This window comes from Uloborus diversus, chromosome 5 (genome assembly GCF_026930045.1).
Source record: "Uloborus diversus isolate 005 chromosome 5, Udiv.v.3.1, whole genome shotgun sequence".
NCBI lineage: Eukaryota > Metazoa > Arthropoda > Arachnida > Araneae > Uloboridae > Uloborus > Uloborus diversus.
The window spans coordinates 174,542,507-174,557,893 of record NC_072735.1 but is presented as its reverse complement, the minus strand read 5'-3'; the positions used below and the strand labels follow the sequence as shown (position 1 = coordinate 174,557,893).

The 15,387-nt window shown below is 32.4% G+C and overlaps 1 protein-coding gene across 1 annotated transcript in view; it reads right to left on the bottom strand.

The window, feature by feature from the left end:
• Positions 1-2,534, bottom strand: part of LOC129222203 (uncharacterized) — a 40,525-nt gene extending 37,991 nt beyond the window's left edge. The window contains exons 1-2 of the mRNA XM_054856674.1: positions 2,504-2,534; positions 2,183-2,332 (exon numbers count right to left, since the gene is read on the bottom strand). Coding sequence (XP_054712649.1) covers positions 2,183-2,332; positions 2,504-2,506 — 153 coding nt within the window. The 5' untranslated portion in view covers positions 2,507-2,534. The remainder of the gene's footprint in view (positions 1-2,182; positions 2,333-2,503) is intronic.
• Positions 2,535-15,387: the final 12,853 nt, after the last annotated feature.

Genomic DNA, 15,387 nt, shown 5'->3' with positions numbered 1-15,387 from the left:
TGGCTGTAATGATTTGGATGAAATTTTAGATTTAATCGTAGTTTTGCATTCCAAGTTCAACTACATCAGCGTTTTTCTGTAAAAACGCGATTTTTTACAAAAAACAGATTTTTAATATAGTCTAAATTAAGTTAAGCCTTGAAAAAAGAAAACAGAAAAAAAACTGAATTGACACATCAAGCAGACGATTTGCAACCATAACAATGAAAATTTGTCTCTTCTCGCTTTAAAATTTTAAACTTGCTTAGGGTTGCCAGGCTTGGCTGATATTAGCCAATTTGGCTAATCTCAATCATACTTGGCTAAGAACAAATTCAAAGGCATTATAAAAGTTGATGTAAGGCTTTTTTTTTTAGCAAAACTATTGCTAGACCATGAAATACACTGCGTCACTCGTCTGGTCTGTGCTAATTCTATATTAGCTACCACTTTGTTTGGCACTCTTGGCTTCCTTTAGAGGTTTTCTATCTTCAGCTCAGTCACTTTCCTATACTGGACTGATGAGTGCTAATTAACACGAAACTGCAGTCCTCAGCTGAATGACTGAGTTGGCGGCGTATTTCATGTATTTCTGCTTTAGCCCTAGCTAATGGGTGGTAATTTACTGAATATATTGCTAGATCGTCTTATTTTATTTTATGAACTTATTTTCTTTTTTACACTTCAAATAGTTTTATATGTTTTTCGAGCAATCACGATTGCTTATTGTTCTCATTTGACTGTTTTTTTGGCATCCTTTGATTTTATTTTCCCCCCGCCTCCCTCTGCAGCACCACTGTCGACCGGCCCCCACGATGCTGCTCCATAGCGAAAACCGTCTCCAGGTTGTGTCCATATCTTACGCACACGGGCATACATACACAACTACCTACACACACACACTGATGCCTGCACACAGGAATAAACACGCACACACACTCATGATTGCGAAAAACCTAATTTGAATTCCAGATGTCAAAATTCAAATCATTTATTTATTTACTAGCCGTATCGATACGGCAATGCCCGTGCTAAAAATTTAATGGAAGTCCATTGAATAAAAAGAATTCTCGCCCCTTCCGCCTCTGATATGAAATGATCATTTTTCTTTGTATAAAATGCTTACATAACTTTTCAAAAAAAAAAACTATTTAAGTTTCTTTGGAGTTTAAAACTTTTCGTCAAATCGTTAAATGATTTACAGTTGCTTTAAAACTCTATTTAGCGAGTGAAGCGGTTTTTACTGCAATTTAAAAAGTATTTCGCAAAAATAAACAAAAAAAGACATCAAATTATATCTTTCAAATGTAAAAATAATTCTGCAGCTCTATTGTTTATCGCCAAACTTGCCCAGCAACCACGCTATCATAATCCATCCATCTAATGAAAAAAAAAACATCCCGTGGAACATTAAAAAATCATCGTCGGAAAAAAAGAAGAAAATGTCGTACATTTCAATCGGATAAAAACAAATCAAACGTTTCTTTTCTTTCAAAACAAATCGCCAAAACAATGAATTACATTAACGGTTGGTTGCCTTAAAACAATAATCCTAGACTGAACTGCTCAGCGCCTAACGTGCCAAGCACTGACATTAACGGAAGCCAACCCTTTTGCGAGTGAAGCGGATGTTATTTCTTTGGCAATAATTAATGTTTCCCCAAACAAACAAAAAGGTATAAAATCACATTAACAGTAGCTTTTAAATCTTTATATATTAGGAGCTGCATTGCCCGGTCTACCTTGAGAACAAAAATTGTGTCAAGTGACATATATTCAACAATTAATTAAAATAACTTAATAACTTAAAGAATAACTTAAATAAAAGAAAAAAAAAACACTATGCAAAATTACCCTTCCAAACAATGACGACAGATATTAAAATACTTTTAAGAAATTAAAATGCGAAAGCTGGATTTTAAAAGCGTAACCGTGGAAACATGAAATAAAATAAGTTTAAGAAATCAGATGCAAAATAAGAAAATAATAGGGTCTCCTGGCCGCAGGCCCGTCAGAGACTTCCTTCCAGAATTTCTTTGAAACCTTACTTTTATTTACCATAAAGACATAAATCGGCGTATCGGAAATATTACATTCAAAAAACACTTGAGTCGAGAAGAGAGACGACTCACATCATATATTTAACAGAGAACGAGCGGTATGCGAAAAAGAGAAGGATGTAATTGTCGTAATTCAGTTTTACCTTAAGATCCCTCGCTGCGATAAAACCTGTACCATCTTGATCAAAAAGATTAAATGAATCTTGAATGTCCTTCTTCTGCTCAGCAGTTAGTTCTATTTTAGCACTGCTTTTCTTTTTTGTTCCTCCAACGGAAGACTTTCGAGAAGACGTCTGAAAAATAAAACCGATATTTGTGAACACTCAAAACAAAACAAGAAAGAACATACTACTGAAGTCCACTTTAAATTATGGGAAGTGCAGACAAATGTTAAAGGTTAAATTCAATTCAACTAAATTGAATAGTTCAAAAGTTTATACCATACAAGGGTTTTAAAGTATTACCATAATTAAAAATAATGTTAAAAACGCATGGAACAAAATGCAAACACAAATAAGCGGGTTTTTAATACTAGAGTTGAGGTGCAACTGCACTGGTTTTTAAATACGACTTAAACATATGCCTGCCTCCTCTTGCTTTTCCTCCTTTTTCTTCGAATAGTTTCCTCACTTTCATTTAGAGTCCCTACTTTGAGAAGTTTCCAGAAATACAGCTAAATATATTTGAATCACTGATTTAGTTTACACCAGATGCCTTTCTGGGATGAAAACTACGGTGAATATGCATTCAAAAATTTTGGAAACAGTTCCTAAACATTAATTGTTCGATGCTATGTCCTCAAAAATAATATGAGTACGTGGAAGAACAAAAAGAGTCCCTACATTAGAAAATATGCTATCACACTTACTCTTGCAAATTCAGGTTTTGTTTTTATCTACCGACTTTACATTACTACGAGTTTGATGTGCTACCATGTATGAAAAACGAAAATAGTAGTTTTTTGATTATCTTATTACTATCCTCCTCAGGGACAATCTGAACAAAAATTTTGAAGGAGGTAAAATCTCATTTTTCTGAATGAAATTCGGAATTTTACGAAATGATAAACTACTACCATGCATTCACACCATATTTACATCTAATAAAAAGAGACATAAGGGGTAAAAAATAATGAAATTTTAAAAAAAGAAGAAACTGAAAAAAAATTAATTTGAATTCTCAAATTTTGAATTTATATTATGTGTTTCGCAATCACGAGTTGCGACAGAACCCTACTCATTGGAGTTATTGCTTCTGGAAACGGCTCCTGTACACCCTAGAGTCCCTATATGAAAACGTAGTTTTCAGAGTTGCGACAACGCGGCATCATTTTCCTATTGGTCGAAGACCGCCTGAGGCAGTGTTTCTTCTTCTCCCGTAGGATTAACATGGAGCGTATGACAGTGCTGTGGAAAAACCCAGAATCTGGAAAATTAAAGGTGAGTCCAAGATTTCAATCCTCATATTACTGTTCTACAATGTTCAAATTATACGTGTGTAGCTTTACTTGAGTGAGTCCATTCCTATTTCTTTAACTATCGCGTAATTATATCAAGAACATGTGTTCCGGTGTGCTAAAATTCCCTTCTGACACTTTATTTGGGTCTTTTATAGTTACTTTTCCTGTTAAATCGATTATTCCAATCACAACGTTATTGAAAAACAACACTTTAAGACAAGGCAAAAGTTTAAATTGCGTAAATTAAATTTTTTTAACGATAGATCTCTGTATTCGGTTTGGCGCGATCAATTTCGTGCTTGGCGACGAGTGGAAGTAAACAAAACATGCACTTGTGATGTACGTGTTAACATGTGATTTGTATTATAAATGCTGAATGTTGCAGAATTTTTTTTTTTAAATAAATGTGACTTGATATTAAAACCCATTTTAACTTATGTTTTAATGTTAGGGTTTTTATTTTTCCTGATCATTGACTTATGCATTGTTTTTAATATTCCTTCAAGCTATAAAACTCCAAGTTAAATGTTCTCTTTATGCAACGTAAGTATTTACAGTGTCAAATTTTTGTTTTTTGAAGGAGATGCAGAGGAAATAAAATGCTTATAAATTATAGAACTTTCAATGCTTGCTAGCAGTATCTTTTAATGACATTTAGATATAAGGAAAAACGATTTGGTATGATTTTCTGCCAAATATTTATTAGTTAAAAATTGTTAGAAAAAATGATTATGAAATTAATGTCACCACATGAATTTGCCAAAGCGTTTGAGGTGGATATGAAGTAGAACACTTGTTTGACACACGGCAGTTTTTATCGATTTTTTAGGTTGAGCGAGCCAATTTAAAATGTACTATTTTATTAAAAATTTAATGCATTGTAGGCAGTTTTGGTTATTTTGGTAATTTTCTCTTTTTTATTCAACAAGCATGTCACTCGTTGTGTGTTCCATCATAAACAGAAAACTGAGATGTTCTAAGTTCGTTTCAAGTAGTGTGTTGGTACTTTTTATTATGCTCTAATTAGGGTTTACTAATTTTTAGGTTGCCTAGTTATTTCCTTTACATGGTACTCTTTCTTTATCACCTGAAGAATAAAGTGCATGCTATCACCCTGCTTCAGGTTAGTAAAAATTTCTATTTTTATTGAGAAAATGATTTTTAAATAATTATGGCCATGATGGATACGTAATTAAGTTTTAACAAGTGTTGAATTACCTTTGAGATCAGGACCGTTATCATGGGTTTTTGAGATTGTAAAAGTCCTCCCAGCCACAGCTTTTGTTTGTCAGAAATTAGGTACATTTAAAGTTTTGCGGGTTGAAATATCAATACTTTTATGATAAAATGCTGAATCAAAGATTTTTTAAGTGAAACTTTTTATGCGAGGGCTTTGAAGTTATGATCCAAACTTTTTGTGTGACGAAAAGTGGTGGGGATAAGCAATGTCAATTAGAAGGAAAGCAGTGGCTTGCTTGCCTTCAGGTATTGGAGAAAAGTGAGACATAACACTCTTCTCGCTTCCTTTCTCATTTTGTATATGGTTGCATGTACTGCGTTCAGGCAGTGCGGAGATCAATATGTACATTTGTAATTACTTACTTTAGTTATTGTAAACAGATCATTTATCTTCTTAAGAAGAAAGAAGACGATCATTATCAGTGGACACTTGTATACAATTTTATGTAAAAAAAATGAATAAGAAACACAATCTATTCAAAAGTGTTTGATGAATAATTAAAATATTTCAGGTCTATCGTGTGTCATTATGACACAACCCGTTTCTTGGAATTAAACTTTAGAAGAATTCTACTCTTCTAGAGCAGCAGAAAAATAAAGTACATGAATTTCTCACCCCACATCAAGTTCATAAAAATTTCGATATTTGGTGGGAAAATGATTTTTAAATAATCCTATCTCGATTAATGTGGAGTTAAATTTTAACTAGTGTGGAATTGCTTGTAAAATAAAGGCTGTCATCGTGGGGTTTTGAGATTATCTGTAAAGATCAGGGTTCGAAAATATCCGATATTTTGATATACAGTCGAGTCCCGTTCCCGACTTACGCGAGGGATGTGTTCCAAGACCCCTCGCGTAAGTCGAAATTTTGTGTTGTGGAAAAAGGTATGTGTGAAAACTTTTATAAACATAACCAATCATTTTAGACTCATGTAAACACAACCTTAAACAGTTAAAAACCTTTTCTTAACCATACCTTACTGTTTCTTACATAAAGAACTGAATTTTTATTTGTATTTAAAAACAAAGCCGTTTTATTCAACATAAAATACTGTTATGATGCACAAAAACAATGATCATTGGGAAAGAAAGACATAAAGTAAACCAGTACTGTACGTACGGCATGTAGTAAGGAGAACAAATGCCCTATAGTTGTACTGTACAGTTGATTCAATAATGATATTTGTAACTTAAAAAAAGTGAAAATGATGATTTATACTGCAGTTATTCTAATATATTTTTAAATGCAGTTGCTTCATTGGTTCTTTTATAAAGTTTCCATCTATGGCATTACCCCTCTTCCTGGTTTCTTTAATTTACAATAAAAAACAACTTCCATTTTCATTATTTTTGCATTTTGCTTGGATACTATTACTCGGTGAACTTTTATGGATTTCCTTTTCTTGACTTTTAATTGTACATATGGAAGATTCACTCATACCGTCATACCTAATTGTTGTGCTACCCTTCGAAGAATTTTTCGAGTCGACTGTATATTGGATATTTTGATATTTATCCGATGCAAAATAAAGTGTTTTGTAACTGCTTCCTTAAATCAGAGGTATTTATTTTCTTATATTATTATTATAATGCATCAACTTTAAAAGTACTTTTTCTTTCATTATTTATATTCATTTATTACATGTTCATGATTTTGCCTCACCCACTCAAAAAGTAATTCAATTGCATCCAAGTTCATTTCAACCACTCATAAAAATAAATATATAAATAAATAAATATTCAATTTATCATAGCTTATCTTAATTTGTTAAAGTCTTTAGAAAATCAATACTTTTGTCAGGAAATAGAACATTGAAATAAAGGAGAATTTAAATGCTCTAAAACAGTGGTGCCCAACATACGGCTTTCAAAATTGATTCATGTGGCCAGCTGAAATATCAGGTATAGATAAATGAATTTACTAAAAAATGTGGCTTTATTTTAAAGAATTTAAATTCAAGCATCAGTATATTGCATTCTCTATATTTTTACTTCACTTAAATTTATATATTAAAAACAAACAAAAACAATTTATAATTAATTTCTTTAGTATGCACTCACATTTTTTCAATCACAATCACAAGTAAGCGCTTTGATGAGGTAGTAGCATTCACGTAAAAGTTTAAGACAGGAGTTCAATTTTTTTTTCCGCAATCTTGACTAAAACCATTAAAAAAATTAATTCATAGTTTTCTGAAAAGGGACTGCTGAAATAACACTTTCTGGAATAAAATTTGTTCAATATACATGTACCATGTGTTTTCATTACAGGATTTGTAGGACCATAGGAGCTATTTGTTGGTCAAAAAATAAAATAAAAAATATTAATATTATACAAATAATTGGAACCCGTACAACATGCCCCACTGTCCAACGTCCCCCACCTCCCCCTACAATTTTGTTGTGGATATTCCTAAGTGAGGTGCAGAAAAAACAAGCAAGTTTTCTCACGGTTCCTAAAAAATTTAGATTCACGAACGTTAATTACTTATTTTAGTCATCATAAACTGATGATTTCTCTTCTTAAGAGCAAAGATGATGCACAGTAACAAATATGTACATAATTTTATGTACGTAATTAAATGAAAAACAATCTATGCTAGTCAAAAGAGATTGATGAATTAGGTAAAATATTCCCATGTAATATGTGTTTGACTTTTTCAAGTGTTTTTAAAACACATCCTGTTATTTGAAATTAAATTTTACAACACACTTAATGCAAAGTAGTTGAAATACAGCTCTATTTCAATTAAAGTGTGTTTATTTATTTTCCATTTATAATTTTATGAACTAGTTTAAAAAAACATTCCTGCCAATTGTGTTCAGCCGTATTGATGATTTAGCACATTTGAAGAGTTTTACTTCTGCTTTTAAATTTATTTGCCCTTAATGTTTTTTAAGTTTCTTCCAGATATTCTGCAACTTGAAGAAAGCTCAACTACTAGCTGAATTCTAGCCCTGATGCAGATATTCTAGAAAACTCATGATAGTATTGTACTGTTCGCTTAAAGAATTGTATAATAGAATGATCTCCAATATTTAGTTTACAAGGATGTCCAGAAATCATTTTCCAATTTTTCTTAGCTTAACAGCTTTATCAAAACTAATGAAGTTGTTTAAAAAAATAATGAACTTCCATACATAATATGCCATTCATGTTTGTTATGCTTCTTATTATGCTGATGACTTCAGGAAATTTGTTGCCGAAATGGTCTTTGGACTTTCAACAATGACATACAAACCAACAAAAATTCTGTGTTTAAATGCTAAATAGTGTAATTAAATGAAATTTTGATCTTCTACAAACAGTGCTGTATTTCTGATTTGTCACACTTATTATCATATTCATTCATTTGTATAATGATATTGAAATGTAAAGAGGTAAAATAAACAATAATTTTGCAACAGAAATTGAGAAATAGCTGGAATTCTGTTTTAATTCTCTAAATTTAGAGTTTTGAATTTGTTTTGTAAAACAAATGCTTTAAGGTTTATGCTTATTTGTCATGTAAAAATATTGTTTTCAATTTAGATTTTTAATAGATTTTTCGGTATTCAATGCAAGGCTAAAAAATTTCGGTATACATAAAATTATGAAAGATATATTTAGGTTTGTTTATTTCAGCATTAAATGAACAGTTCATTGATGCTTAATCTCTTTGTGTAGTTATCCAGAAATCCCCCCCCCCTCTCAAGAAGAGATTTTTCTCCCCACTTAAACTACAGGACAGGATTTGAATAACTGCAAATAACTCCAATTTTGAAAGGGATATGTAGCAACTGTCATCTTAGTCCACTTCCGACTGTCAATGCACCTTCTCTGTTTCTGACTAAATTCTGGAAGCTTTTTTCAGGATGTTGGAATATAGGTCATGTTCATCCATCCATGATACAGGGTAATGAATGGAATTGCAATCTATATGAAAAAATCTGAACAAAAAATTCAATTTATTTCAATCAAGGGTTTTTTTGTTTTTTTTTTCACAAACATTTACTTCACAAATAGTATAAAAGAAAATAAATTACAAGCATCAGTATATTTTGCCCTGTCTAATCGAAACTCCCAATTTGAGTAGATGGGAGTAAAGCCTATAACAAAATTTATTTTCTTTATGCTTGTAAGTGACTGAAATTTTTGAGTAAACTTGTGTTTTGTCCATAGTTATTAGTTTTAGGAAATGATACTTTGGAGTAAAGAATTTTTAAAAATTTGATAATAATAACCACATTTTGAACATGTGAATATTTCAAAGTTACGTTGCATTTCAGAAAACACAAAGATTAATCTTTGCTTGTTTGCCCTAAAATCTATAAAAACTACAAATTCTGTTTTGGTACCCTGAATTTGATTTTAATTGCCTCATTGAGAAAAATGTCTTTGTTTTCTCTTTTTTTTTGTGTAAAAATGTTAGAAATTCTATGTTTGAAATAAAGTTTACAGATGTAACAACACCAAAAAAATAAAATTGAACATTAGAGACTTTTGTTGTAATCTTTATGTGGTAATGACCTGAACTGTTAGTATGGAATGAATGAATTTTCTTCATGCTAAGTTGTATTTAAAATCTCTGTCAAAATTAAATGTAAACATTGCTTTTCCACGAACATTGAAAATAAGTACAAGTCCTCTACTGGTGCTGGGAATGATTTTTTTCTTTGTTTCGTTAAGAAAGTGTCTACTTTCTTTTCTTTATAATATTGTTTTGATTTGAAAATATTGTTCAAAATGTAAGTAATAGATGCATGATGTGATGCAGAGAAATAAATAAATAACAATAGATACATTTGTTTCTTATTCATATGAGTTGAAAATAAGTAATGTTTCAAATTACACCCCCTCAACTCCTCAATTTATTTCTGAATATTTCTATCTACATCAAATTAAAGTAATAATTTTCAACTTTATTGAAATTAATATTTTAACCAAGAGTACCTACTGAACCACTAAAATATTTAGAGGTTCCTGGTATTCTTTCTTTCTTTTTTTTTGGGGGGGGGGGGGGGAGGTTACCTCGTTTTGACCATCTACCTATTTCTAGTATTGAACTTTCAAATTTTCCTTTGCATATTTATCTTTCAAATTTTTAATTTAATGTTTAACTTAATCACATTTAAATCAGAAAATTGTACAGGGTAAACTTAAACATGCAATTTTAACTAGCATTTTTTTAATAGCAAACCATTTTAATTAGTGATATTGCTTTTTAGATGGTTACAGGAAATTTTTTAGAAGATTAGCCCATTAGTGACTGAAAATTTTGTGTTTTAAATAAAGTTTATAGATACAATAACACCAAAAAGTAAATTGAACAACAGAGATCTATGTTGTTTACAACAACAACAAGATTACAACAATAAGATCATGCTATTGATCTGAAAACTAAGCATGAAATAAATGAGTTTTCCTCATGCTAAATTGTTTTCAATTTTTAGTTTTTGCTTTGTCATAAAAATTCAAAATAAGTACAAGTCCTTTTTTGGTTCTCTGAATTGTTTTAGTTTTGTTTCATTAAAAAACTTTTTACTATCTAACTACCTTTCATTTTAGTATTGGTTTGGTATAAAAATGTTGTTGAAAATTTTAAATAATAGATAGTGTACTTTCAAAAAATAAATATAAAATAATGGAGACATCTGTTTCTTATGCATATAAGAATGTTAAAAAAATATAATGTGTCAAAATACACCCCCCCCCCTCCTTAACTTCCCAATTTATTTCTGAATATTTCTATCTGCATCTAGTTTCAAATAAAAATGACCTCTGATTAATATAATTTCAGTTTTCAACTTTATGCAAATTAATCGATTAACTAGGTGTGCCCACTAAACCATTAAAATATTCAGAGGTTCTTAATCTTCTTTTTTTTTTGAGTGGGTTGGGGCGAGATAGGATCCCTGCAGTGTGGGGTGCCCCACGTCTTAAGGGGTCCAACGGCATCTGAAATTAAAGAAAAAAATTGAAAAAACCTAGCACTAAGGCTTATTTAACGTTACAAATATACACTGATGGCCTCTGGGGAAGGGCTATACTGATTTTGTTGCAGGGAGGCCTAAAATGTATAGATCCTTGCCTGGATAGGATACCTTGTTTTAAGCTTCTACATTTTTCTAGTATTACTCTTTCAAACTTTCCTTTGCATATACATGGGTGCCACACTCCTAACAGCCCCCCCCCCCTCCGAAGGTGGGCATCCCTGTCATATATTTCCTTTCGGAATTTTTAAGCTAATGCTAAACTTTGTTCCATTTAAATCAGAAAATTGTATATATTTCCTTTTATAGAAAAAAAAAGTAATGCTTTTGATATCAATGTAAGAAATATTTCTATGTTCAAAAATCTTTATAAAGCTTAATTTAATGTAGCAAAAACAAGCAATTTTTTATGTTCCTTATTTGTCGCTTATTTATTTATTTTCAGTCTTTATTGTTTCATTCATTTTGAATCAATTAAAATTATAATATAATTTTCGTTGTCTCGGAATCTTTTGATTAATTTAAAATTGATCGTATTGAAGAGAATAAGGTTTAAGAAAAAAAATCTGCTCTTAATTCTGCTAACACAGGGCCATTTTGTCTTTTTTTAATGTTTGAATCAAAATCGAGCATCCTTCAGAACCCGTTTCAGCCACTCTTCCCGCTCTCGTTTGCGACTATTTTTTAAATGAAAACTCGAAAGCGAACAAGGAGCCAATCTTGCAGCTCGGCGGCAACCCTATCTTCCCCCTGTAACCGGTTGCGCTTTCCGAGCGTAGCTGTTGTCGCAACTCTGAAAACTACGTTTTCATATAGGGACTCTAGTACACCCGAGTCTGTCCCTCCTCCTGGGCGGGTTGTATCGTGTGCCCCAGTTGCACAACAATTTTGGCCAATATTGGTCGAGTATTGGCCAAACCTGTACACTTGTAGGCGTGTGTATATGTGTGTGAAGGCGTGTGTGAGTGAGTGTGTGTAGGACATGGACACCACCGACCAGGAGAAGCAGGATCTGGGGGACAGCGCTAAGGACGGGAGAAGCGCAGAGCACGGCGGGCGGTGGTGCTGAGGCCTTAGACGATCAAGTGAGAACAATAAGCAACCGTGATTGCTCAAAAATAATAATAATAATAAGTAAAAAAATCGCAATTAACGGAACTCCGAATTTACCGAACTGCCAGCAAAATTTGCCGAGTAAAATTTTTGGTAGAGGTAGCGGACTCCATGGAGGTTACAATGACTCTATCAGTTTATCAGGACGCAAGGGCGCATTTAAACATAGCACAGAAAAAGTTCGGCGAAATTTATGTGTGAGGGGAGGGAGGAATTATTTCTGTGATTTTAAAATTTAGTCTTACTTTTCATGATTTGTAATATTTAAAAGAAGCAATAATTATTCAAATCATTATTCAATTAATTTAATGTTAAAGTTAAAAGAACACTTTCATTTAACAGTACACTAACGATCCGCATGAGTAGTTTTGGGGGCAAAAAACAGAACAGCGAACATTTTGTCCCGTTAGAGACAGCCAATATATTGATCAAAACTAACAATTTAAAAATGTAATAAGTAAAATGCCGCTGGTTAAGAAATCACAAATGCTTGTGCTATCTCTTAAGAAAAAAAATGTTTTATTTTACTACTACTATTTCAAAATGTTAATTTTGATGAAATGTATATTAAATGTCCCGTGCGACAAAATGGAGGCTTTTTCATGGAATGGCTGTTGGATTTGAAGAAAGATGCAAAATATTTCAAATTATGTTACAGTTGCTGTATCGACAACACAAATGGCATCTCGTTTACGACAATTTGTTTTAGCCATAGACTATAATAATAAGAGTAGACCGAGCTATGGCAACCCTTTTGCTGCTCATAAACCAGAGCAACAGCGGGCGTTAATCGTAGCAGACGATCAACGCCAGCGCGAAATAAAATAAATAGAATTGATGGAACACGGAAGAATGATCTTTTATGGAGTCCGATTTGTAAATTTGTTATTCTAAGTTGTAAATATTTTGTTAATATGAGTTTTTCGTTTAGATAGTATTGTGCATTTTCTTTAGTCAATTTCAATAACTCTCTAAGCAATAAAAGATGCAAGCGACCAAGAGGAATCAGCAAACGGTAAGATTTTTACCTACAGTTTCAATTTAAGATACCGATTAGTACATTTTTGCGTTAACGCAAAACGTTTACGCCATTTCGTTCACGCCAACGCTGACAGCTCCAAATGAAATAAAAGTTACCGAAAACTGATCAAAAACTATTACTAATGTCAAAATAATGCATAACTAAAAGAAAAACAGTTCAATCTCTGCACCTGGAAGTTTTTTTTAATGAAAACACATTGTCTTAAAATACATGTCGAGTGCCAATCTATAGATAATGCTGCCATCTAGCAACCATGCTGCCAAAGTATTCGCCAAGCCCTTCCACTAGTCACATGATACATCTATGAACCAATTTTCTTTATCAGCAAGAATGAGAAAGCTCGGTCTACTCTTATTATTAGTCTATGGTTTTAGCAGTTAATAAAAGTAAATAGTCGGCGGGGGAAGAGGAACTAATAATTAATAGTAATTTTTGAAGAATGGCAAAGAATCCAGTAGCCCGCAATTGTTCGTTTCACAGCAGGCGGGAAGTAAAAGTAAGGCTCTACGTAGGGTACGTAAAGAAGTTCTGCGACGCGGTAAATTTTGAATGAAAGTAAAATGAGTATTTTTACTAGATTTATTTCTCTAAAATTAGTTTGGAAAAAAAAATGCACAGTTCGCTGTAAAACCAGAAAATGAACGTGATTTTTTTTTTTTTTGACACTAACCGCCTTTGAAATATGTAACACAATCTTCCAAAAAAAGTGAGAGACTATAATTGAAGGGGTATGGACTCACATGAAAAGATTACTGAAGTTTTGGGATTTAAAGAAAATCAAAAGATCCGAATATAAATTTAGAGTCAGAAAATCAATCTTTTCTATACATTGATGGGGATTTTTATTTATTTATTCATTTATATTTTGACTGATGACTGAACTGTGAACATGGGTCACTTGACACAACTTTTATTTTTGAGGTTGACAGTGCAAAGCAAGGTAATGCAGGTAGTAATAAAACAAATAGAATATCGAATGCAAAAAAAAACTTGCTGTAACAGTTGTGCGTATCTTTCAGATACAAACAGCAGATGTGCAGACTGCTTACTGACACTAGAAAAATTCCAATGAAGACTAAAAGTAGGTCTTGCGGAAGAGGAAGAATAGCTCAAGTGAGAAGTTCGTAGTGCAATCTGGCGTAGAGCTATCAAGCGAAATTACTTCTTAGCGTATCTCTCAGATACACGTGCTCATAGGAATAACGAGCTGATGTGTGCATCACATGACTTCCTTTTACTCCAATTTAATGTGATTTCCACATTTTTGGCAATTTTAATGTGATTCAATTGTTTACTCTCTAAATATCACCAACAGTGGACAAAGTGAAACCAAATTTTAAAAAAAAATCGCCAAATTTGTCGCCAAATTGGCGACAAAACTTGGCGACCAAAAGACTGGCGATATATTGCCAAGTGTCCGACAAATTATAACACCACTTGAGTTTACATCGAAATTAACAATGATTTTTCCACCAAAAGGGGCAAAAGACCCCCTTAGGAACATCCGAATGCAACCAAAAGGGAAGCAGCTCAGTTAGACCCCACTAGGAGTCTGCGTGCCAAATTTCAACTTTCTAGGACATACCGTTTTTGAGTAATGCGAGATACATACACACATACACACGTACACACATACGCACATACATACGTACATACGGACGTCACGAAAAAATTCGTTATAATTAACTCGGGGGTCGTCAAAATGGATATTTCGGGTGTCTCTACGTTTCTGGGCATATATCCACGTGTGGTTGGGTCGAAAAAAAAACTCATCATTAATTCGGGGGTGAGCAAAATGGAAATTAAGGCCGAATTTTGAGTCAAAATTTTTTCGCGAATACAATACTTCCTTTTTTGGAAAAGGAAGTAAAAATGAGAAGAAAAAACATTATCCCCTAGATGAGACAGGTTCAAGTTACCTTTTTGATTTTTAAAAAGCGATTCTTATCTTACTTCTGATTATTTCTCTCTCCTAATTTTATCATTTAGTTTTCATTCATTTGACATCCATTTAAGGGATAAAAAGATGCTTAGAAAACCTGAAAATACAAAACCAACGTCCATCGACTTTTTTCTTTTCTTTTCTTTCTTCTTCTTTGTTTATGCTCACGTGATCAAAGTTGACGTAACTGTTTTTTCAGACTACCATGATCCATTTCCCTTCCATTAAATTTGAAGAAACGGGAAACCTAACAGGAAGTTTCCTATCGCAATTATATGACGGCGAAAAACATAATTTGAACCCAAGATATCAAGAATCTAAAAAAAAAAGGAAAAATAACTGAAACAAAAATATTACTTTAATAAAGATATTCCATACATTAAATTCTGTTATTTTATGACATCCATTGTACGTCTTTAAGGATGTTACCTTCCAATAAGAGACCGCCCAACCTAACGACAGATTTTCGCAGAAAACAGAAGCGGTCGCTTTTAGGAGATTTCACAAATATGTATTTGAATATCTATTAATCTAGTTAGATAATTAGATCCTCTAATATCCTTCAGATATATTTGGGTAT